The sequence below is a fragment of the Hibiscus syriacus genome, unplaced genomic scaffold (assembly GCF_006381635.1).
Source record: "Hibiscus syriacus cultivar Baekdansim isolate YM2019G1 unplaced genomic scaffold, ASM638163v2 tig00111193_pilon, whole genome shotgun sequence".
Taxonomy (NCBI): domain Eukaryota; kingdom Viridiplantae; phylum Streptophyta; class Magnoliopsida; order Malvales; family Malvaceae; genus Hibiscus; species Hibiscus syriacus.
Window position 1 is genome coordinate 154,786 of NW_024063012.1, and position 25,866 is coordinate 180,651.

At 33.0% G+C, this 25,866-nt stretch overlaps 2 protein-coding genes and 1 long non-coding RNA gene across 3 annotated transcripts; 1 reads left to right on the forward strand and 2 right to left on the reverse strand.

Moving 5' to 3' along the window:
• Positions 1-213: 213 nt before the first annotated feature.
• On the reverse strand, positions 214-1,299 carry LOC120155536 (LOB domain-containing protein 1-like). The gene is made up of 2 exons (XM_039167072.1): positions 977-1,299; positions 214-656 (listed from the first exon to the last, which is right to left on the reverse strand). Exons 1-2 carry the CDS (start codon positions 1,238-1,240, stop codon positions 324-326), a joined length of 597 nt encoding a protein of 198 aa, XP_039023003.1. The 5' UTR covers positions 1,241-1,299; the 3' UTR covers positions 214-323.
• A 20,589-nt stretch (positions 1,300-21,888) lies between these two features.
• LOC120155538 lies at positions 21,889-22,344 on the forward strand. The gene is made up of 2 exons (XR_005518978.1): positions 21,889-21,969; positions 22,179-22,344. It is a non-coding gene; the product is annotated as an uncharacterized LOC120155538 (long non-coding RNA).
• LOC120155537 (tetraspanin-3-like) lies at positions 22,179-24,471 on the reverse strand. The gene is made up of 2 exons (XM_039167073.1): positions 23,888-24,471; positions 22,179-22,585 (listed from the first exon to the last, which is right to left on the reverse strand). Exons 1-2 carry the CDS (start codon positions 24,398-24,400, stop codon positions 22,241-22,243), a joined length of 858 nt encoding a protein of 285 aa, XP_039023004.1. The 5' UTR covers positions 24,401-24,471; the 3' UTR covers positions 22,179-22,240.
• Positions 24,472-25,866: the final 1,395 nt, after the last annotated feature.

The window sequence follows — 25,866 nt, forward strand, 5'->3', positions numbered from 1 at the left end:
ATTTGGAGTGATTATAATATAAAATTTATTTAGAGTTTTTATTAATTAATTGATAACGTACCCATATACTACAGACACAACTACTTAAATTGTTATCCTCTAAGGGATCTTTTGAGTGGATTAAAGATGTTGAATTTGGAATGAAATAGAATTGAAGTACATAATTTCACCTCCTAACTCTACTTGGTATTTAGATCCCTAAACTTACATTAATTTCCCCATAGTTACATCTTCATTTAACCCTAATACTAAGTTAAAATTATTAATCCTTCAACTTCTCTTTGGGAGAGTTTTCATGGGACCTTAGAATTTGAAGCAGAAACTCATGCCCAAAGTGGTTCCCATAACGATCCAAAGTTGTTGTTGTCTTCCATGAGGCTAGGGTTGAGGGAAATGTCCATGGATTGCTGGGAACTTGGTTGAGGAGAAGTGGATTGCGCCATCTCCATGCAGAGCACAGCGGCGAGGTTTGCTTGTTGCAATTGCATATTGGTTACTTCGGCCCGAGCTTTGGCTAGCTGTGCTTGGAGCTCATTGATCTGCTTCTGCAGTTGGCAAATCGCCCCCGCGCAACCGTAAACCGGGTCTCGGATCCTCGCATTTGCCTCGTATACCATGCTGCTTACCGCATGGGCTCTCTGAGACTCGGGAAGTTCCTGAAAAATTTTCCCAAACAAAGACCGTTCGTTTAGCATATTTGAGCAGAATGATCATATTGACTATACCCCGAGAGTAGGGTCATCCCCACATGCAACTTTCTTTTCAAATTGCTGTCCCAAAGTAATGAGGTTGTAGGTGGGAAAGAAAAGCTACAAATATCGAAATTTAAATTCGAGAAAGAAATTATTTAAATTTAAACATGTTATTAGTCACTTTTTTCATTGGTATATCTTTTGCCGCATTTGTCAACGCATTAACCATAAGATACCCTCTTAGCATTTTTCACACTTTTATGTGAAAAAGAAAGAAAGAGTACCTGCAATAACTTGGTAATGTTGCTAGCGCCGAACACACGATGAGCAATGGTGAATTTGGCTGGTTCAGTGGGAGGAAAATAAGGTGCCAACACACATTTATCAGCACACCTTCTCCTCAAAATCTTGCAGGCGGCGCAGGGGCTGATAACAACCTGCGTCGGAAGAGGAGGAGGGGACGGAGATGATGACGGTGAAATCGAAGAATTCGGAGACAGTGATCCAGGAGAAGATGTAGGAGTTATTTCATATTCCATCTTAAACATGAGGGTTTTAAGGCTTTTAGGTAATGAATAGAGAGACTTGGGGGATATCAATTAATATTATTGGGAGCTTTTGGAGGGTTTATGACTTTATTCTCCGATACAAAGTGTATGGTATTATTTATAGTGGAAATTAGGCAAATCGATGATGTCATTTTACATGGAACATGACGTAATTTAACATTCGCTTTGCCGTATTTTAATTAGACCCATTAAAAATATTTTGTTGGGTAAATTACACCATCAGTCACTAATTTATTGTCTCTTTCCTAATTTCTCTACTAATATATACTTATACATTATCAACTAAATATATATAATTCCTTGTAATTACAAAATGTAGTCGTTGCTTTACTAATTATATTTCTTTAAAAAAATACCTTAGACTTTATACGAAATATTATTTCTTATTTCTTCTGTCTTCCACAGAACAAAAATTAATGAAAATTTTGTTGGTATAAAAATTCTATACCGACCCGCCTAACTCAAGAGTAAATTTCTAGAAAGAAAATAAAATTTCTAAGTTGCTATCCTATTTTCCTGGAGTCATTCGTTAATTTCAAACCAAACGCAAAGAAAAAAAAAAAGGTCATTTCGTAATCACATATATATGCTGGAAAATCTTTATTTCCGTTTTTATTAAAGAAATTAACGTATAATTCAGATTTACTTTTACTTCAAATAATAAAAATTCAAAAAATTTAAAAATGTAAGAATATATAAATAATTTTAAATAATTATTTTAAATATATTTTTATATGTTTTTTTCCAAAAAAATTAGTATCTTCTAACTTCCAAGTATACAAGTTCCGACGCATCAATGTAAATGGACGTCAAAAGGTTAAATAATTTTTATAATTAAAAAATCTTAATTAATTATAATTTTTGGAAATAAAGACTCAATTTATGAAGTAAAATTCAGTTACTTTTTATATTATTTTACTAGGAAAGTTTTAGAAACGTAAGCCAATTCTTTTCTCGTCTTCTTTGGCATACGTGAGGAAAACTATACTTAGAATGAACAAAATTGTCAAATTGTGTTAATAAACTTGAATTTTAATCATTTTTATCAGTAGATAAAAAAATTATCAAAAGGGTGGAATTTCAAAGCTAATTAATAAAAATACCCCTACGCATAAGGTTCTATTTATTTTTCTGCATATTGTTAAAGGTTCCATTTTACCCGTGACAAAGGCATGGATTTATGTTAACGTTACAAAATCCTAAAATATTAAGAGACGACCAACTTATAAAATCTTAGGGAACGAAAATAAATTATTAATCAGAGTATTTATGTTTTCTGTATTAATAATAAATAATTTTCTTATATTATTAATGAATAAAATGACAACACAGAATTAAAGTAAAATCAAATAGATTTCACTCAAACATTTTTAATGATATATAGTTATTTGGACAAATAATTGAAATTTTGATTGATGAATTGTATAAGACATACCTACATGATAGAAAATGGACGGCGCGGGTGAGAATATCTTTTCTCTAGTCTTTATGTATGCTTAATATTTTCGTATTCACCACTTGTTTATCACTCACAAATAGGGATGATAAATGGGTGGGACGGGTGCGGATACCTCATCCTCATGCTCACTTAATATTTTCATATCCATCACATACCTATTACACACGACAGATAAAAATTTTAAATTCACACTCATCTATTCATATACATTCTTAAATACAACCCACACCCACTACCCAATGGGATACCCACCATCATCCTGTATCCATCTATACCAGACCATACCTGCTGACAATAATCTCACAAATTACATAAACACGGTCTTCAATTCTAAAATTTTTATACCTAACATTTGGTTAAATTATAATTCATGTATAAAATCTTAAAATTTACATAATAGTCTCTGAAATTATACATAAATTCATAATAATCCAAAATTTATATGGTGGATAGTTAGTGAGCGGGTGGATGCCGGGCGAGTAAGATCTCAAACCCATTACCTACCCATTACTCACAACATGTATGACTTTTTACATCTACACCCGCCTATTATCAATTAAACTTACACACATTTCCATCTCAATTGGAACAAATACAATGTAAAATCCACGAAAATTATACACATCTGTAATCCTTAACACCTTAGCTTTACAGCCCCATAATATAGTCACATTAAATAGTATCCCTTATTTGAAAAAACAAAGCATCGCAGTCAGAGAAGAATGAAGTAATAATTCGTTGTGACTAAGTAGTGTACTTATGTTATACGGCATTGGTGCTTCACTGAAACAACATTGATGCATGGTTAAATATAGCAGCCTCTTGAATTGAATCGCAAGTTATTAAATCCTTATCCATAATTTTTTTTGGCTACGTGTGGCTCCCGAGAGATGCCCCGAAATTTGCGTAATTATTAATGCTAAACCAATCCATTCCTTTAGGCTTGACCAACTATCCCTTTACACATTGATTATCAACCTAAGTTTTGAGCTACCAAATAAATGGTCTTGATGATAGTGGAAGTTGAACCAAACCGAGAATGTTCACCTTCTCACACGTATTTTTTCTATGTACACACATCTTCGAGATGTTTTCTACTTTTACAAAATAGTCACTTCAAGTGTATCTTGTTACATTGACCCAAATTTTCCATTCAGACCGCTAGCAGTATTTGTTCACCGGAATACTGACCCAAACCACTGTAATTTCTGCAGAGCAGGGAAAATTCACATCAGTTGAAGACCCCAAGTCTGAAAAAGTATTGAGATTTAAATTACGGTCATGAATATGTTTTCCATAGCGTCATATTTATCTTAAGTGATGATAATGAAATGCGTTGAATTCGCGGGGCACGGTAGGCTAAGTGTGTAGTGAAACAACTTGGACTTTGAAAATGTGAGCAAAGCGCAGAACTCTGAGTCTGTGTTTACCTGGCTTCGCTATGAAAAAGTACCACCTTCCTAAATCCTACATAAATATGACTACGTGTTTATTGTGTGTATATATATATATATTGTGTTAAACTACATAAATAGTCACTAAAGTATGTGTAAATTTTTTATTTTAATAATAAAGTTTCAAAAATACTAAAATTGTTATCAATATTATCATTTTGTAATAAATCAATCACTCCATCGTTTATGTTCGATTTCAGAGTCACAGAAATTCGATGTGTCACATTTAGACAACTAAGTTGGCACCACTTGACCATGCGGTGATAACCAAAACTACTTTTCTCTCTGCTACTTCTACTGTTTTTCTCTATTTCGGGTCAAATTATGGTTTTATCCCTTTATTCAAATTTGAGTTAGTCCTCATACTTTAGTATTTGTTTAAACAAAGACAGAAAAGATACACCAAAAGTAAAATATATGGTTTCAGAGGAATTAAGGATGTTATATAGTAAGACTATGATTTTTTTTGAAGGAAAATGGCAATGCAGAGCGAATTTAGAGGTGAGAAATGTTGGCGTTATAGAAGTGCAGAAGATGGGTGAATGTAATAGGTTTCTATGAGTTTTCAAGTGGTTATGAGTTAGTTAGTGATAGGTAGTTGAGTTTCTGTTATGAAGTTGTTATGCTTCTGTTTTCAATTCAGTTGTGTATGCTCATAAAGCTATAAGTAAGCTTTGTTGTAACTAGATATACATCTTCTTGAATTTGATTCATCAATAAGGTTTTGAGAGCTTCTTCTCTCATATCTCTTCTCTTGTTCATTAAGTTGTGTTAATGAACCTTGACATGGTATCAGAGCCAATCCTGGTGGTTGTTTCTTCCGCTGCTAGTTCGCTTCTTGCTCGTTATAGTTGATCTAACTTCATATTCGATTCGAGGTTCTGAAACCATGTCTCCAAATACTTCTCCTATGAGTTCGATGACATACTATAGAAAAAATAGGGTTTTAGCGGCATATTTAGCGGCGTTTTATGAGAAAACGCCGGAAAATAATGTACTTTAGTGGCATTTTAAGCACTAACGCCGCTAATTAAACGTACTTTAGTGGCTTTTTACGCATAAACGTTGCTAATTACACGCACTATAGTGGCGTTTTTATATAAACGCCAAGAAATACTGTACTTTAGTGGCATTTTTATACAAACGCCGCTAAAGGTCGTACTTTAGTGGCGTTTTAAGCACAAACACTGCTAATTACATGTTCTTTAGTGGCGTTTTATACACAAACACCGCTAATTACACGTACTCTAGTTGCATTTTATATAAACGCCGAGAAATACTGTACTTTAGTGGTGTTGCAAGCACAAACGCCACTAATTACACGTACTTTTGTGGCATTTTTAAAAAACGCCGCTAAAGGTCGTCTTGATCCATTCAAAACGCTGTGTTTTGGGAACTTTTGTTCTTACCTTCTGCTTTACCCAAAACGCAACACGCAAGCCTCGACCATCAGTATAGCATCTCGTTCATTCAGCTCTCATTTTACCTAAATCTCCAAACCATAGCCCCGCACAACCACCATAGCCCAAAATCCACCATTAGCGTAGCATCTCGCCGCCGTCGTACTCTTCCGTTCGTCAACCGCCGTCGTACCCAATGTTATTAGGGTGTGTTGGAATCTAAATTCAAGATATTTTATGGTTTTTATGCTATTTTGTGATTTCTTCATTGCCGTGCTTTATTAAATTGTTTGAGAATTTGGAACCGTATGAGCCCTTTCCGAGGTAATTACTGAAAACTGGAATTCAAATGAATGTGAGATGTTCTTTTTCAAGTATTGAATATTAGGTCTCCTATAGTTTTCTAGAGCTGTAGCAAATAAAGAACAACATATTGTTTCTTTTGAAGGTGTCTGATTTGTTAATTTGAGGTATCAACGTTGTGTGATGGAGGTACATTTGATCTTTCCTTTTACTCATCTTTCCAATTTCGAGTTTAGATTTGTACTAATTCTTCTCCATGTTATGACAAACTATTTTAACAACTCATGAAATAGTTAAGTTTTTCCTTGTATTCTTACTTATGTCACCAAACATAGCATTAGTGTTTACAATTATGGTAATGGTTTAATTTTTAGAATATTGAACTAAATGATGCAGGAATGAAAGCAAACATTTTCCTGTTATGGTGTTTTAGTTTGAACAGTTTTGATTGCTTATATATAGGAGCAGATAGGAATTTCATCCATTATGGTTTTGCTCATTTTGACCCATTCTTATGGGTTTCACGTCTTTCATCCATATATTTAGTCTTATGTTTTCTAGTTCTTGAAAAACCTGGTAAAGTTAATTATTTTGATATCTTGAGGACCACACTGTATAGCTCCATGAAATGTAATGTCCTGTTCTGATTTGTCTTCCCAAAAGATATATCTTTGATTAATAAGTAGGCTTTCAAATGCTTTAATATTCTCTAAGGATGGTTTCTGAACAAATGTTTTTATTGTAATTCTCATCACTTTCTCAATGCTGTTAAAGTCCTATTTTTATTCTCAATTAATCGTGAAATAGGGATCGCCATATAGAGATAATTTTTTTCTTTGAAACATGTTGCAATGTCATTTTAACAAAGGCCAACCAAGTGTTGAATTCTGGTACGAGTTTGCTCTTTTTTTACTTGTGCCTCATGCTATTCATTTTCGTGATAAAAATATGCAATTTTTATGTTGTTTTCCTAACTGTTAGGCATCATTAGAATGTTTCATTGATAAAGAAATGCAACTTTTGGACCAAAAGGAGATGTTCTCTCACTCTATTCTGATTTTCTATTAAGTTCAGCTAAACGTGGTGAATTTTTAGGTTTTTCTGTAAGTGTTATATAATTCTAGCTTTGATATCTGATTATGAATTATTGCTAGCCTTTAAGACATTGATCGTTTATTTATCGAATATATCCGTAGTAAAAATTCCAAGTTCCTCTTACTCTTGTTAATGTTTCAATTTCATCTTTTACGTTACTGTTATTCTATAATGTGGTTTTCAGTGGTAAAAATTCCCGTAGTTAACACTAGTTATAAAGGAGTTAACACTGGTACTTTCAAAATATAAAGGAGTTAACACTGGTTATAAATATAAAGGAGTTCCATTTGAAATTTAGTTAATATTTCATTATTAATAGCAGGATAAAATTTATCGGCTGAGAAATTTTGTTTACTCTTTTTTATTTCCAGCTGCTGAACATCCCTTTAAGGCAGTGTCGACAAGTCTTTCTAAGCCAGGTGGTGGGAGTTTGGAAAGTTCTACAGCTTGCCTGCCCTGAATGATCCTAGGATTGGTAATTTTATCCTACAAATCAAATATATTTATATATTCACTTCATGAATTTGATGTACTACTGCTTAATGCATGTCTCCGTTTTAGTTATGTAATTGATCATATCTGTTATTTGTTCCTCTTTTTTCATGTTCATACTTCGACATAATTCCCGAATAAATATGTTCATTTGATTGCTAATATGATATATTGCTTTAATTGAACTCACATGGTGTGGTTTATATCTCTTAGTTTGGAAAATTTCTTCTTTGAGAGGAACTCTAATTCATTGGGATTAATAATGTAGTTATGAAAAGGAACTTATCAATCCTATCCAGAATCTTCTCCAAGGAGAGCTTGCTCGTGCTCTGCTCATCCAGGTAATGCCCGTTATTTTTATCATACAGTTTCCTCCCTTTATTCTGGTTGCTTAGCCTCATGCCTTTTCCAGTACAGATTTAGAAGTTAAAACTGGATATTGAGATATGAGTTTAACACCAACTGTTTCCAACATAGATGTTTAATATTATTGATATTACGGTTATTTCAATTCTCATTGTTCTTACTTCTTATGATGCTCATTGAACTAGGGCAATGCTTGAACTGGATCAGATTCTCAGAGCAAATGAAACAATTTTGCAATCATTACTGCCTTGCCAGCGTTCTTTCCATCTCTTGGTCTGATCGTAGCCATGCATGCATGGTTTATATGTCTGAACACTTTTAAAACTATACAATATGTTATTAATTCTCTTAAGTAAATCGTTCTTGCCATTGGATATGAGTGTTTTTTTTTTGTTTTTTTTTATAAATTTAACAGTACATTACATTTAATTTTAATGTATAAATTTTAATTTATTTTGTTGTTAAGTATTTTTATGCATAATTTGTCTTAATTAAAATGTATGGTTGTTGTTAATTAAATCAAGCTACATGATATTAAATTTAGGTGATGGAGAGCAGAAATGAAATATGTAAAATTAATTAATCTTAGCTAAAGAAAGATAATTAGCGGCGTTTGTGAGCTATATGACTTTTAGCGGCATTTGTATCTAAAAAATGCTGCTATATATCTGACTTTTTGCGACGTTTGTTCCAAAAGCGCCGCTATAGATATGACCTTTTGCGGCGTTTGTTCTAAAAGCGTCGCTAAATATATGACCTTTTGCGACGTTTGTTCCAAAAGTGCCGCTATAGATATCAACCTTTTGCGGCGTTTGTTCTAAAAATGCTGATATAGATAGCGACCTTTTGCAGTGTTTGTTCCAAAAAGGTCGCTATAGATAGCGACCTTTGCGACGTTTGTTCTAAAAAGCCGCTATAGATAGCGACCTTTTGCGGCGTTTATTCCAAACCGCTATAGATCTTGACCTATTGCGACGTTTTTCTCATGCTAACTTTAGCGACGCCTATAGGTAAAAAATGCCGCAAATGCTCTTTTTTGCTGTAGTGACAGTTCTGTTGGGGGTTAATGGGATTCAATATATCCCTAAGCATGATACTGTTAAGCTTACCGAGAGCACCTACCTGCTTTGGAAATATCAAGTGGCGTTGATAGTCGATGGTTATGGATTGACAAGCTTTCTTTCCAATGATACAGTTCTACCAGATGAGTATGTTGCAAATGTGTCTGGTCAGACTGAGGTTAATCCAGCTTTCTTGATCCATAGGCAGCACGAAAAGTTGCTAGCCTTTTGGTTACTCACCACGATTGGGACTGAGGTTCTTCCTCACCTTATTGCCTTACAACAAGCTTTCCATATAGTCTGTTATCTCTTGATTATTGGTGCTCGATCTGCTGCCAAGATCTCATCCCTTCGACATAGCTTACATACTCAAAGGAAATCTGGACTGACTATTAGTGAGTATCTTGCAAAGATTAAGTCAATATGTGATTTACTAATGCTTCTGGCAATATTGTTACTAACAAGAACATGTGAGTGTTGTTCTTGTTGGTCTCTCAATGGAGTTTGAGTCGATCATCGCTATTGCATCTCGTGATAGTTTGTCTTTAGAAACTTTGACTGATATGTTAGTAGATTGTGAGGCTAGATAGAAGGTATTCCTGAATGAAGATGCTATGGCTAACTTAACCTGTTTACCTAAGGAGATAAATAACGTTGAATTGGATGCTAAAGAGAGCAATGCGTCACAACTCCGTTCAAGTCAAAATCGAGACCAGCAAGGTGGCGGTTGTCGGGGTCGTGGCCGAGGACGGAGTTCAAACAGACCTCAGTGCCAATTGTGTGGTAAGTTTGGTCATGTGGTGCAAAAGTGTTATTACCGCTTTGATCGTGACTTTACTGGTGTAACTGGGGGTGAGGAGCAGGCTGGTGATGTTCAAAAACAGTTTGCTCGAATGAATTCAGTCAAACAACAACCTGGAGGGAAAGTGTTTTCTCATACATTTCAGCCTTTCTCTCATCCTTTTGTTCCTTATTCTCATCCACCAGTATTTTACTCGGCTGGTCCTGGTTCATCAGGGATGACTGGTGTCCCTCATGTCTCAGGGTACTATCAATTTCCCGTATCTTCTGGACAATCAGACTTTACTCCTGTACTTCTACAATTCAATTCTTTTTTTTCTTCTAATTCAGCACGTCCATCAGTATCTTCAGAGACTGCCTGGTATCCTGATACAGGTGCTATGCATCATATTTCGAATGATCTATAAGGTTTTGACTCAGGTATAGTTTATACTGGTGTAAATACCTTACTCATGGGCAACGATGAGGGGGTCAAAATTGATCATATTAGTCGAGGTTTTTTGCCTACGAAACAGAAGCCTTTAATTTTACAAAACATGATGCATGTTTATAATATTAAGAAGAAGTTATTATCTGTCTCACAGTTCACACATGATAATAATGTTTTTCTTGAGTTTCATGCTTCTGAGTGCTTTGTGAATGATGCTCAGACCCGAATTCTTCTTCTTCGAGGGAAGCTCACAGATGAGGGCTATATAATTGTTACCATGTGATTATCAGTGGTCATATGACAAGGAGGCAGGTTTTCAAGCTCACATTGTTTCTGGTTCATAGGATGTTTTGGAGCTGTGGCATAGGAGGCTAGGTCACCCCTCGTTGGATGTTGTCTTGTCGGTTATGAAAGCCACACAAATTGCCTTTTTGTAAGTCTTTGACTGAATACAATGAGACTTTTAAATTGATTGTGTCTGATGTTTGAGGGCATGCACTAGTCATTTCTTCAGATGGATTTGCTTATTATGTCTCGTTCATTGATGTTTTTAGTCGACACACGTGGGCTTATTTGCTCAAACGGAAATATGAAGTCATGCAATGCTTTCTTGACTTTGTTAAAATGGTTGAAGTTCAATGTGGTCATAAAATCAAGATGTTGCAATCTGATGGAGGTGGAGAATATCAGGCTTTACGATCTTGGTTTAGAACGAATAGGGTGTTGCATCGTGTATCTTATCCTGGCACCTCTGAACTGAATGGTAAAGCTGAGAGGAATCATAGACATATTGTTGAGATGGGTCTTGCTATGTTGTCTCAAGCCTCGTTTCCACTTAAATTCTGGAGCTATGCCTTTGTGTCAGCAGTATATCTGATAAACCAGCTTCCTACCAGTGTTCTAAATGGTTGATCTCCGTTTGAAGTTCTTCATGGATAATCTCCAGATTATTCTCTGGTTCGTGTGTTTGGCAGTGCGTGTTTTCCTTGTTTGTGCACCTTTAATCAGCACAAATTGCAAGCTCGCTCTCAAAAATACGTGTTTCTCGTTACATACTTCTTATAAAGGTTACAGGTGCTTGGATGATTCAGGTAAGGTTATACTCTCTCGACATGTTGTCTTTGACGAGGAGTATTTCCCTTATAAGAAAACAAGTTGTGTGGATTGTTCATGTAATCAACGTAAATCTATTGTAACTACTTGTGTGCTGCCAGTTATTGTTCCTAGTATTACTAATAACTCTACTCTTGATACTGGTCACAGTCAGAAAGCTACTCCATCAAATAGTACAGGAGTACTACCTTGTAATGACGATAGTTCATCTACTACAAGGTGTCCTACAACCCCTGTGATTCCAAAATACGTGGAACCATCTACTGAAATTCCTCTTACAGATACTATGTTTTCTGATCATGTGGGACATTCATCTGCTGTGCAGGAGTCCATTTCTTTAATTGTTCATCCAGCTGTTGAGCCTGTTTCACGGTTAGTACCTGCTTCAGAGGACAACATATATTCCTTAGGTAATCCTCAGCTAACCGCTCAAAATTCTCATCCCATGCTTATGAGAGAGAAAAATGGCATTCGAAAATCGAAGGCACTTCAGGTTGTCTGCCTAGAGAAGGAACCATACTCCATCAAGGAAGCCATGCGTAGTCCTCACTGGGCTAAAGTTGTGCAAGAAGAATATGAGGCTTTAATGAAGAATGGGACTTGGTCGTTAGTTCCTCTACCAAAGGGTCGACAGGCTATTCATTGCAAATGGATCTTCAAGGTAAAAAGAAATCCCGATGGGACTGTGTCTCGCTACAAGGCTCGTCTCGTAGCTAAAGCGTTTCTTCAGTAGGCTGGAGTCGATTTCCATGAGGTGTTCAGTCTAGTGGTCAAGCCAACCACTGTTCATGTTATCATCTCACTTGTCTTATCCAATGGATGGCAGCTTCTCCAAGTCGACATCAATAATGCATTTCTGAATGGTGTGTTGACAGAAGAAGTTTACATGAAGCAGTCGCCTGGGTACGAACAAGGAAATGAAGGGTTGGTGTGCAAACTCAACAAAGCAATCTATGGCCTGAAACAAGCTCCTCGTGTTTGGTTTGATAGTCTTCGAATGTACTTGATTTCGGTGGGATTTGTTTTGGCACGATCGGATTCATCACTATTTGTTCGAAAGTCAGCTATTAGCATAATGTATGTGTTAGTTTATGTCGATGGCATAATACTAACAGACAGTAGTGCATATGAAGTTCAAGAGGTGATTAATGACTTGAACAAGTTTTCCTTGAAAGACCTTGGCTTCTTAATTATTTTTTGGGGATTGAAGTATACTATGTTGATGGGTTAGTTTTAAGTCAGAAGAAATACATCGTGAATTATTAGAAAGGTATGGCTTCAGTGATGCAAAAGAACTTCCTACTCCTATGGTTTCTACAAGCAATCTTCAGCAAATTGTGATGAGTTCATTACAATGGCACTAATTACCGTAGCATAGTAGGTGCCCTTCAATATGTCATAGTAACCTATCTTGATATCGTCTACTTAGTGAACTGGGTATGTCAATTCATGTAGGCACCATGTAATACACACTTTCAGGCAGTCAAGAAGATCCTGCGTTATCTGCAAGGTACTGCTGACTATACTACGGTTCTCTTTATCGCCAAGGTTATCTTTAACCGGGTTTGATGATGCTACGTGGGCCTCTGATGTTGATTATAGGAGGTCCACCTCGGGGTTTTGTATTTATTTTGGAGGGAACCTTGTTGCATGAAGCTCTCGTAAGCAGCAAGTCGTTGCACGATCTCCTGCTGAGGCTGAATATAGGAGTGGTGTCTCTGCTGCCGTTGATCTGGTATGGATTATGGTTTTGCTCAAGGAACTTCACGCTGACATGTATGGTCGAGCAAACTTATGGTGTGATAATAGGAGTGACGTCGTTGTTTGTGCTAATCTTGTCCTTCATTCAAAATTCAAGCATGTTGAGCTTGATTTATTTTTTGTGCGTGAAATGATGACTACTGGAAAATTGCAGGTGCATGAGGTTCCGGCTTATAAACAAGTTGCTGATGTGCTGACAAAGCCCCTTTCAGCTCTTATGTTTGTAAAGCATCAGCAAAAACTCTTGGTCACCTAATTGTTTAGAAGATTGGAAGAGCATGGGAAATGTTAAACCTCAATTTGCTGTTTAGAATGTTGGCAAGCATGAGGAATATTGGTCCTCATTCTGCTATTTAGGATGTCAGAGAAGCATTGAGAATGTTGGCGTTATAGAAATGCAGAAGATGGGTGAATGTAATAGGTTTCTATGAGTTTACAAGTAGTTATGAGTTAGTTAGTGATAGGTAGTTGAGTTTCTGTTATGAAGCTGTTATGCTTCTGTTTTCAATTCAGTTGTGTATGCTCATAAAGCTATAAGTAAGCTTTGTTGTAACTAGATATACATCTTCTTGAATTGGATTCATCAATAAGGTTTTGAGATCATTTTCTCTCATATCTCTTCTCTTGTTCATTAAGCTGTGTTAATGAACCTTGACAAGAAAAGGGAAGCAAAAGGAAGCTCATTGTAGAAAGCCTGAAAAGACAAAATTAACGAAACGTTGCCAACGTGTGAACAACAGCTTTTACAGACAAAAGTTTTATATAACTTTTTAAGTTAGAGTTAAAATGACAGGTGAAAGGATGTCAATGTGTCCATACGATGCCAACTCAACCATCGAAATATATCGCATCAAACTTATGTGATTGTGATAATAATGGTTGCTAAAGGTGTTTGCTATATCCAACATGGAGAATGTAAATCCTTCGTAAAAGGATGTCAATGTGTCCATACGATACCAACTCAGCCGTCGAAATGTATCGTATCAAACTTATGTGACTGTGATAATGGTTGCTAAAGGTGTCGGTTATATCAAATACTGAGAAGGTAAATCTCTTAGGAAGAGTGTTTAAAGGATCTCCTTTACTCTCTTTTGTTTAATGTAGTTGGATAGTTGTCTTGCATTTGCATATCGCCGCCGTAGTTGTGGTCATGGTGTCCTCGATATGTATATATGCGTTGTATTTTTTTAGAGAAAATACAGAAGAATTTCTTTATAGCTAAAACTAAAATGCTATTTTTTTAAAAAATATATAAGAAAAATATTTTTTAAATTGATCAGATTAATTATCTGTATATTTATTGCGCTAGCCGGTAATTCGGAAAATTAATATGTTTTAACAACTGTGACTGTTGGGATTTTAACAGTTGTGCTAGTTGTTAATATTACCATTTGACTTTTCAGAGATTGAGCCTAGACAATATTGAGGTCAGGTTCGAATCTTAAATACAATAGACAACATCTTTATTTTTGGAACTTAATTTCAAATTTGTTTTGCTGATTTAAAAGGTGTCTCAACAACTATTTTATGGACGAACCTAAACAGTTTTGGGGTCAGGTTCAACCACCTACATTAGATAAAAATATAGCAATCAATCGACATTTAATTTCGTAATTAAATCAATGATTTATTACTATTTTATTTTTACAATTTTACCCCTCTAATCAGCCTATAAATAGAGGGGTTTTTTTTCCATCATTTTTATCATCAAACAATTGAAAGCATTTCCTCTCCTTTACCAATTCTCTCAGAAAGTTTCTTTCTTTTTCTGGTGAGAAGAGCAATTTCACCATTGTTCACTCTGATATTCGGGTGTATGAATTTTCAGAGAGTTGTACTAACCTCGGGGGACGACCGCCTATAGCAACGATTACACACATCGAGGCGAAATTCGTTTATAACGTAGTGGTTTATACCACGACCTAGTTATTTGATTTGTTGTTTGATTATTTTATTAATTTTCAGTTAGCGCTAACAATCTCATTTTGAAGTTTTTATTTTCAACAAACGGGTGAGTGACTGAATTGTTTTAAAATGATAACTTTTGTGCTATATTTGCAGGAAAATGGATGGAACTGGCCTCTTATTTCTTGTTATACATGTAAAATCTTCAACCAAATTTAGTTTGTCAATGGTTACATGTGATTGTTCATATTTTCATACAAGAGAATTGCAGTCCTGCATATAAATTTGTGACAATAGATGCACCATACTGGGGTTTTGGTTATCAACTTGAACAACCTTTGCTATGGGCAAAACTTCTTAGACTTCGATTTTCGGACGTCACTTTAAACTGTAGACAATTCAGCAAAGGTCCGGTGCCTTGTTTATATGCAAAATGACAGCAATATTACATCATTTGTCTCTAACGTAGGGTGAAAGGGCTCATTTCATTGAAAGTCACCTGAATTGTTTCGATTCGATCGATTAGTGGTTCGGAATGACGATGCAACAAATACTTGAAATCGAACAGCAGGGTGATTTCTTACTAAATGAGGCGAGACGCCTCTGTTTTGTGGTGCTCATGGATGTAAGTTCCATTGGTTTAACTGGTATCCTTTGCAAGATAGGGAGGCCGATTTCGCCGGCAGATGAAGCGGATTGCAAGCAAAGTTTTATCGCAACTGTGAAGTACAGGTCCGGCAAGTGATCCATACATGATTTCGAATCAGAATGGTGTTTACAACTCTACATATTGACAAGATTAAAGGGAGAAACATATTCAAAATCCACAAAACTCGCATTTGTAATGACACTATACTTGAAATTGCCATTGTTTCCAAAAAGCTTTGGATGAAAGATATAGTATATCATTCATATTCTTTGTTTAGCATGAAGCTGTATCATGTAATGTGAGTATTGTTTATCATACATTAATTGTGAAGCATTGTTATTTCTACGTCAATTAGTTTCTACAAAGAAAAAAAAAGGTGAATTACATTGATATTTAATATTTATATTAAATTCAGGAGGAAATATATGTTTAATATTTAAATTTAAACAATATTATTATATATTTAGATTTAGATATTAAAAGAGTTTTGGTTGGAGTAAAACTTTCATGTTTAATATTATAAATTTAAAAGATATTATAATCTGTTTAAATTTAGATATTAAAATAGTTTTGGTTGGAGAAAAACTCTCAGGTTTAATATTATAATTTTAAAAGATATTATATTATGTTTAAATTTAGATATTAAAATATTTTTTATTAGAGTAAAACTCTCAGATTTAATATTTTAATTTTAAAAGATATTATTATCTATTTTTAGATATTAAAGGAGTTTTAGTTGAAGTAAAACTCTCAAAATTCTCCTATAAATACTGAACAATACTCTTAGTTTTTCATATCTCAAAATTCAAGAAGTATTCTTCTCTTGAAAAATATTTATCTCATTCTTTGAAAATATTCTTTTTCTCCCTTAGTTTTTTGGTGATAGTCAAAGGCAAGGAAAATTCGTGATCTCTATTGTTGTGCTACTGTAGTTTATCATTAAGTTATTGTATCCTGGGAGAAAAACGGCCAAAAGATCTCAAGCACAAATGAGTGGTGGCCGAAAATTTGTCTTAAGGAAATTATGTAGCGACAAGTCTCAACTGATTCCGATCATAAGATCAAATATAAAAGAGTATTTTTTTTATTTCTTTTTTAATTCTCTTTTATTTAAAGAATTTGATTTCTTTCTTTTACTTTTTCGCAGGTTCCATTTTGCCTCGGATTGTTACTCTGATTAACAATCTTAAGACATAATTTTTTTCTAATCTTCTACATTTCTTGACCTGAGATAATTTAGAATTGTGGAAAAATAAGATAGTAAACAAATTTGTTTTGGGATTTATCTTGTCGTCTTAAGGAATTTTCTAGAATCTCAAGTGGACAAATCTCTGTAACAGAAATTGTCGTAAAAGTAATTGCGGTTATTGATTTTGTTTCAAAATATTGATTCTATCTGAGAATTAATTTTCTGTTTATTAGAATCTTTGATTTCGAATTTGAAATCAATTGAGATTTTAATTCTGTCACGTAACATAATTATAAGATTTCTATTAATAGAAATCATGGGAAGTAACAACTCTGTTACTGGTTTGTTTCAGAATTTTAGTTCATGACTAAATTCTGTTGATTGAATAAATCAAAAAATAATAATTTTGGTTTATTGTTGGAATTATTTTGTGTTAAACGAAATAATGGGTAATCTTTGTGATTCACCTAATTCGTGATTTGGAAAGTTGATTCCAACTCAAACTTCAAATTTAAATTCAACAGTGTTGAAGGTTGTAAGCCACAACAAGAAGCTTATACAATTCTAAAGATAGAATTTCAAGATGAGATAACATAAGATGTTATTTTATTTGGTCATTGTGAATTTGACCAAATGTGAGATGATCCTCCTATTATTAGAGAGGACAAGGTAAATATTTTTACCATATTAAAATGTGTAAGCATTAATCATGACCTTTTAATATAGAATATTAAAAATGGCATGAATAAAGAATATCGTTTGATATTTATAATTATTATAAGTTATTATAATAATAATGGTTGGTGTTTGGAAACATTGTACTATTAATTTCTTTTGAGAAATTTTATAGATATAAAAAGATTCAGAGTTTAATTAAAGTCTCTTGAATATTGGGTTGTCAAAGTTAAATGATTAGTTCTTTTTATTTCTAGTTGTTAATCATAATACGGTTGCCTTGATATCTGTTTTGGAAGATATACACTATAAAAAGAGAAATAAATTGTAAAAATTTATTTCATCTTAGAATCTTGCATTGATTCTAACTTTAAAAATGAAATAAATTGTTGAATTTATTTTCCTATGAAACTTATATGATTATGTTTTGTAAAATAAAATAAAATGTCAAATTTATTTTCTTAGAAATCTAGATTGATTTCATCTTGTAGAAGAAAATAAATTGTTAAATTTATTTTCATAGAATCTTGTATGATTCTATTTTGTAAAAGTAATTAAATCATTGATGATTCTATCTTGTAAAAAGAAATAAATTATTGATTTTATTTCTTGAACATCTCGAATCAAAGCCTAGAAAACATGATTTTCGAAGATGTAATCACATTCTCAAAGCCTTATTTGATGCATGTTATGAAGTGTACATTGTTTAAAATGGATAAAGAATTATGTATGATATTGAACCGTAACTACAAAATGGAAGATGTTGGTACTAATGAATTATTAGTGATCAAGTTCTCAAAATTCGTAATAATGACACAGACAATGGAGAATAAATATTTTATTACCTCTAGTGATGATAGCAAAAGTATTGCTATGTGTATTTGCTAAAAGAGAAAAAGTGATGTTATAGAGAAATTTGTTTTGTATTAACATGAAGTTGAAAACCAACTTAATAAAAATATTAAGATAGTAAGAGGTGATCGTTGTGGTGGATATGTTGAGCCATTCGATAAATTTTGTTCACAACATAGAATTATTCACGAAGTAATACCACCATATTCTCCTCAATCAAATGGAGTAGTTGATCGCAAAAATCATACTCTAAAAGAAATGATGAATGCCTTGTCAGGCAGTTATGGGTTATCAAAAAACATGTGGGCGGAAGTTATCCTTTCAGCTAATTACCTTTTAAATAAGGTACCTCGAAAGGAAAAAGACAAGAAAACATACGAATTATGGAAAGGTCATAAATCTTCAAGATACCAAAGGCACAAATGGATATGTATTCAATCTAGGATACAAAGTTGTGTCTTGGAAATCCTCAAGACAAATGTTGATAACTAGATCCACAATGGAATCTGAGTTTGTAGCTCCAAATAAATCTGGACAAGAAGCAAAATGACTTCGAAACTTTCTTAAGGATATTCTAGAATGGGCAAAACTTGTTCCACAGTATGTATATATTGTGACAACCAAATAACAATTGCAAAAGCACATAATTTTATGTATAATAGTAAATTGAGACAAATGCGTCATCGACACAATACCATTAGGCAACTTATCTTAAATGGAGTTATCTCTATTGATTATGTAAAATCAAAAGATAACATCATAGATCCATTAACCAAAAGGTTAAATTGAGATCAAGTTGAGAAAACATCTAAAGGAATAGGGCTAGAGCCCATGAAATTTAAAGGCGTTATGTGAAGGAAAAACCCTACCTTGTTGACTGGAGATTTCAAGATCTAGGTTCAAATGGATAACCTAATTGCATAAACCGTGTACAATCAATGTGGGGCTTTCTTATGCCAAGTTCGTTCTTATGATGTAAACAGTGATTAAAGTGGTATAGGCTAAGCTAGGCTTTTAATGACCATTTTGTGTCGCGGTGAGCCGAGCAACGTAAGTCACCTATGTGAGAGTGAAGTTGGGCCACTTCAAGGAGACTATCGGACATAGTTCTCTTAAACTCTTATAGAACTAGGCGATGTCCATGGCGTTAGGGACATGCCCATGAGAACAAAATTTTTGTCAAAGGGGTAGTTGTGTAAAGTATGTCATCGTTTACACAAACGAAATAACAGTTCAAGGACATCGTGTATATTGTTTAACCAGTAAAGTAAATATACTTTCACAAGGAAAGGTTCAAAGGAGGAAACCTACCTATCCTATGCAACTGTCAATCGTAAAGGCTATCACCACATCAAGTCAAAATGTTTTTTTTATTAAATCATCAATTTCATTCATGTGGGGGATTGTTGAAAAAAAATGGTGAATTACATCGATGGATTTAAAATTTATATTAAATTCAGGAGGAAATATATGTTTAATATTATAAATTTAAAAGATATTATAATATGTTTAAATTTAGTTATTAAAAGAGTTTTGGTTGGAGTAAAACTCTCATGTTTAATATTATAAATTTAAAATATATTATAATTTGTTTAAATTTAGTTATTAAAAGAGTTTTGGTTGGAGTAAAACTCTCAAGTTTAATATTATAAATTTAAAAGATATTATAATATGTTTAAATTTAGATATTAAAAGAGTTTTGATAGAGTAAAATTTTGAGATTTAATATTTTAAATTTTTTAAAAGATATTATAATATATTTTTAGATATTAAAAGAGTTTTAGTTGGAGTAAAACTCTCTCGAAATTCTCCTAAAATATTGAGCAATCCTCTCATTTTTTTCATATCTCAGAATTCAAGAAGTATTCTTCTCTTGAAAAATATTTTTTTCTCCTTAGAAAATATTCTGTTTTTCCCTTAGTTTTTGTGATCTCTATTGTTGTGCTACTATAGTTGATCATTAAGTTATATCCTGGGAGATAGATGACCGAAAGATCTCGAGCACTAAGAAGTGACAAAAATTTGTCTTAAAAAAACTGTGTAGTGACATGCCTCAACTGATTTCAATCACAAGATCAAATATAAAGGAGTATTTTTATTTCCTTTTCAATTATTTTTATTTTAAAGAATTTGATTTCTTTCTTTTACTTTTGTTATTAAAATTATGTTAAATATGCTAAATTTTAAGTTTTAGTTTTATATATTTTTTGAAATTGAATCCTTGTATTAATTTGGGTTCGAAAATATTGGTCCCTCCATTAATTTTTAGTCAAGCTTACTATTAATTATTGACATGTCAGCTATAATGAAAAGACAACATAAATTTAATCTCCTATGTTTACATTTGTGTCAATTTGACCCTTAATTTTTTAAAATAAATAAATAAATATCATTTATTGAATAATATAATTTTTAACCATCTAGTTTACAACTTTTAAAGGGTTAAATTGATAAAAATAGTAAATGTAGAAGACTAAAAAATATTCTACTTTTTCTATAGCTGTCAAGTCAAAAATTAATGATTAAACTAGGCATTAGTTAGGGAAGGAACCAAGCTTTTCAAATAAAAAAAATTGACTCAATTTTATAAAAAAAAAGTTATAGTATAGGAATTAAATTTTAAATTAGTATAGGGAACTTTAGTGCATTTAAAGTTTAATGTTTTTATAAAAATATTTTTTTAGTCTAACTAATTATAAAGTAATAAATAATCAGACCATGCAAAGGCGTGAAATCTCATACAATCAAACTTTAAAATAAATAATTAAATCCTCATTTTTTCACTAAATAAAAATAAAAGCATTTCATTATATTAAAAAACATGGATTATAAGTTAAACGAGGACTACAATGCAATTGATGTAAGTTACATGGGTTGTTGAATTGAACATATAGGTCCAGAGAAGAAAAAAAGCGGTTCAAATGATTGATATTTGGATAAGCTAAGTTATTTAATTAAAATTTTCTTCCTTTGTGGTTTACATAATTTGTGGAGTGATTGGAATCTTAATGTTGTATTTTAAAGGACTAGATCTGCATCTACATATGCTACCTTTTTCTTTTGGAAAAAAAATCCCATGGTAATTAAAATAGAAATAGGGGGAAAGTACAAAAAGGTTTGCAGATTAGAGGATATTATTTTGATGAGTTATTTTACTATCAAAAGTTATAAAATAATCTCTAATTATAGGATGTCATTTTGTTGAGTCTCTCGACTATTAAAAATTACAAAATGATCTCTATTTATGTTCCAAATTCATCATTTTCCGTCAAAAGGTTGACGAGTTTGATGTTAATTTGTTAGCTGAGATATGATAAAATACGATCTGAGAATCTCAAATAACTATCATATCTCAAACAACATATTAATATCTAGCTCAGAATGTCGTAATTTTTTTAACAAAAAAGACGAATTTAGAACTGAATAATAATCAGATAATCATTTTGTAACTTTTAATAACAAAAACTCAACAAACGATATCCTATAATCGAGGGACCTTTTAACTTAATAAACTACATAAAAGTTTTAATATTATATTTCATTTAATTATAAAAGAATTGTCACCTATACATACCAAATATGACGTGAAGATGACTCTAGGTTTGGATATTTTTTTTTTGTATTTTAACACCAAAAGATAAGAATCAAAGCAAATTTAAGTTGCAATTGTTTCTTACACAAACCAGACCTAAAATAAATGGTTGTCCCTTATTCTCATATGTGGGTAAGGGGAGGTAAGATAGTAGGTTGTCTCAACACTAGGTTAAGAGCAAGTTCCGTAGAAAACCTCTAAATTATGAAATGCCCTCCATAAAACTCGATCCCACGACTTCAAAGTTAAGAACTTGTACTCTACCAACTGAGCTCGATACAAACCAGACCTAAAATGATGTGCAAAAATCCTAAAAATAGTACATATATCCTCGACAAAAGTAAAGCTTCCGTTACATGTCTTTTAACTGTACCCATCTTTTCTATAGGTGGATCCGACTTGGTTGTGCCTTCGTCATCCTCGCCTCGCCGTACGGTTCGTCGTTATCGATCTTCTTGTTGTTTCGGAAAGCAGCGCAGCCGATGACATAGAAGATGACAAGGAGGATAAGCACGACGATGTTGATTACCGATACTTTCCTCCAGCTTTTCTTGAGGCTGCCGAGCACGCCGGCTTTGCACGAGTCACATTGGTAGCACAACATCTGTTGGTCATTGCTCCACCGCGAGCAGTCAAGGTCCGGCCCAACCAGCCCGCCGCCGGGGTTCCATAGCGTCTCGTTGACATAGACATTGCCACAGTCAGTAGGGGGCTTGCAGCAACCGGACTACAATTAAGAATTAGTGGCTTGCATTAGTTACTTAAAACACTAATATTTTCTCTTAATTTTACTAAACAATCCCTCTTAATTATAGATAATCATAGATAGAGTTGAATTTTTTATTACTCAAACTCAAACTCGACTCAAAAAATAAACTCATCAACTAATCCTTTGACCCGACATATGTGTATATATATATATATATTTATCAGGTAAAATAAAAATTTAATTAAAATAATAGAATGAAATATTATCGTAATTATTCATATACGTATAAATGACAATCACTTTTAAAAAAAACTACAATCCAATTTAAATTTAAAAATTGAAGAAAAAAAGTCGACTTAATCAAATTAGGTTAAAACCCGTCAAATTTGAATCAAATGCATATCCCTACTCATAAATAGAAAAATAAATAGAAAATTTTCTGTATGCATGTGAAGACTTGAAGGAGTATAGCGGGAATCATTCCATAAATTTTGGTAAAAATATTGGGCAATTAATTAAGATGTAGGAATATGTTTGGCATCCGAGAAAATGAAATTAATTCCCACTTTTGTTTTTCTTTCATCTCTCTAGTTAGGATTAATGAAGCAGACAAAAATAAAATAATTATGAAACCAAAGGAAAGGAGATGAACCTACCAAAAGGCAATCAATTAAGGATAAAGCAAGACATGATTTGTACCCATCCAACTTTTACAATGATCTAATTTGATTAGATTATTTAATAAAAAAAATCTTTTTAAAATTTAATTATATTAATATGAAATAGCAATAAAGTATGGCGCGCCTTTATGTATTATCATATATAAGTAAACACATCATTTTGGGTATAATTAGGGTAATATTATAACCAAACCAATTATTTAGTTTAATAAGATATTTTTATTTTTATTTTAGGATTTACGATAAATTTTAAAGTGACGTTGAAATTTAAGATGACGAGTTTCATAATATATACTTTTTTAATGAGTCATGGGATGCATGTCTCACAAGTCGAATATATTTAATATATTAATCGACTATTTATGTCGGCGTGACGAATTTGATTAATTCCTTTTAGAATTTTAAAAAACATCAATTAAAAAATATATATTATTTTAATAAAAAAAAGAACTCATCAAACTGACTTGATGGATTTCAACAGGTGTAAATTTAAAATTTTAGACAAGAGTATCCGTTGACGAACGGTCAATTTTTAAAAAAAAAATCAATGGAAAAATTCATATCTTAAAATGGATCTAAATTAGATCAACTGAGTAAATACGGTAAAGCATGTAATAAAATTATAGGAAAAATTGCATACCTCAATAGGAGAAAGCTTCCTCATGGAGAACATATCATAAGTTTCAGGGACGCCATTAAAGGATCTTCCCATCTTGCTACAAGTTTTGGAATCCCTTACGCAGGAGCTAATCTTAGCCCAATAACCCTCGTCCACCACTCGGTCCCTGAGCCAACCCGAGTAATCCTGCAGGTAATACTCCAAGTAACCTTTGTTCATCACCGGCCGCCCCGACCCCTTGTCGGTGACGGCGTAAGCGAAGATTATGAACCCGATGAGCGCCGCGATGATGAAGAACATCACGAATAGGTAGAGCCACATCAAGAAGGTGTTCCTGTAACACGCACCGGCGAAACCCGCCAGGGAAACCACCATGATCGAGGCTCCTATCACTATCAACGGCCACTGTAGGAACTTTAGACAATCGGTGCTGTTGGCTCGGCTGCTCAGCCATATTCCTCCGCCCAGTATTACTACCGAAAGCAAAAATGTCATGAAGTTTAGTAACCCTATCAAATGGTTGCTTGATCTCATTTTTTCTGGTTTATTTTCTCTTCTGAGAGAAGCTGCTTACGAGTTAATGCAATGGAATGGATCTGCTATAGATGCGGGGTTTTTTTTTTCTTACATGGGGCTGATGATGGGTATGTTAAGGATGCTACTCGCTTTGGGTTTCTTACACGTGTCCGTCTTTGTTTGGAATTACAAAAACATCCTTAGATTTTCGTGTATTTTAATGATATAATATGGAATTATTAGAAGATTTTTTACTTGACTTTGGGGTTATTATATTGTGCTGTGTAGTTTGAGTGAAGCTACTGGTTACTTGAAATATAAACACTTTGAAAGTTACTGGGGAATTTCTCGAGTGATGATGGGAAATTATCATCATGCCCATGTGAGCGGGATTATTATTTAAAAACCACCCAAAAAATTATTTATTGGAATAGTAACCCAAATAGCATTAACTGAAAAAAAAACTCTTAAATTGTACGTATATAGAATTACCTCACGTCCTACAAAACACGTATAAAAACCTTGCATTTTATAGGGCGTGAGTCTCCTTCAATGTAAAAATATTTTTCATACAATATAATTTAATATTTCAATAAATGATCTCACGTTCTACAAAAAACGTGAGGTGCCCGAAATATTAAAACATTTCGGTAATTTATCATGTGTGGTATTTAACATACCTCGCTTTTTACAAAATATGAGTTATATAGATTTCCAGCTCAAATCGTAAGTGTTTATAGGCGCATTTAAGAGGTATTTTTAGGTAGTTAATCTAAAATTTTTCATAATTTATAATATTATGGGCTTATTTTTGGAATTTACCTTTCAGTTGAGGTCAAGATCAACACATACGAGATATTGTAAACGGTTAAAAATCATATTGAAATTATTTCAAAGCTTGTTTTATGCATGAAGAAAAAGTTAAAATGATTTGATAGACATATTCGAGGAGTTTTTTTGTAGTTAATATGAAAATTTTCGTAATTTATAAGATTAGTGGTGTAGTATTATAACTTATCTTTCAATTGAGGGAAATATAGCCACATATAAAGCATTGTAATCGGGGTAAAAATCAAGTTCAAAATGGTTCCAAAGCTTCGTTTTCTACATAAAGAAGAAGCTAAAATGACTTGATAGGCATGTTTGGAGCGGGTATTTTCGGTAGTTAATTCGAAATTTTTGTAATTTATAAGATTAGAGGTGTAGTATTGATACTTATGTTTCAATTGAGGCTAGTATCGACACATACAAGACATTTTAAGCGGTGTAAAAATAGTGTTCAAAATGGTTCAAAACCAAAAGAAATTGAAAACTAACGAATATATTTTGTTAATTACAAAAGTAGTACATAATTTTGACTCTTTGGTTCTTTCTCGATGTTCAACTAAATCCTTGTCATAGTAAATCTTAGTCACTTAATTAAAATAACATAAAATAACATATCAATAAATATAATTCCAGAAATTAAAATAACATAAATTTTA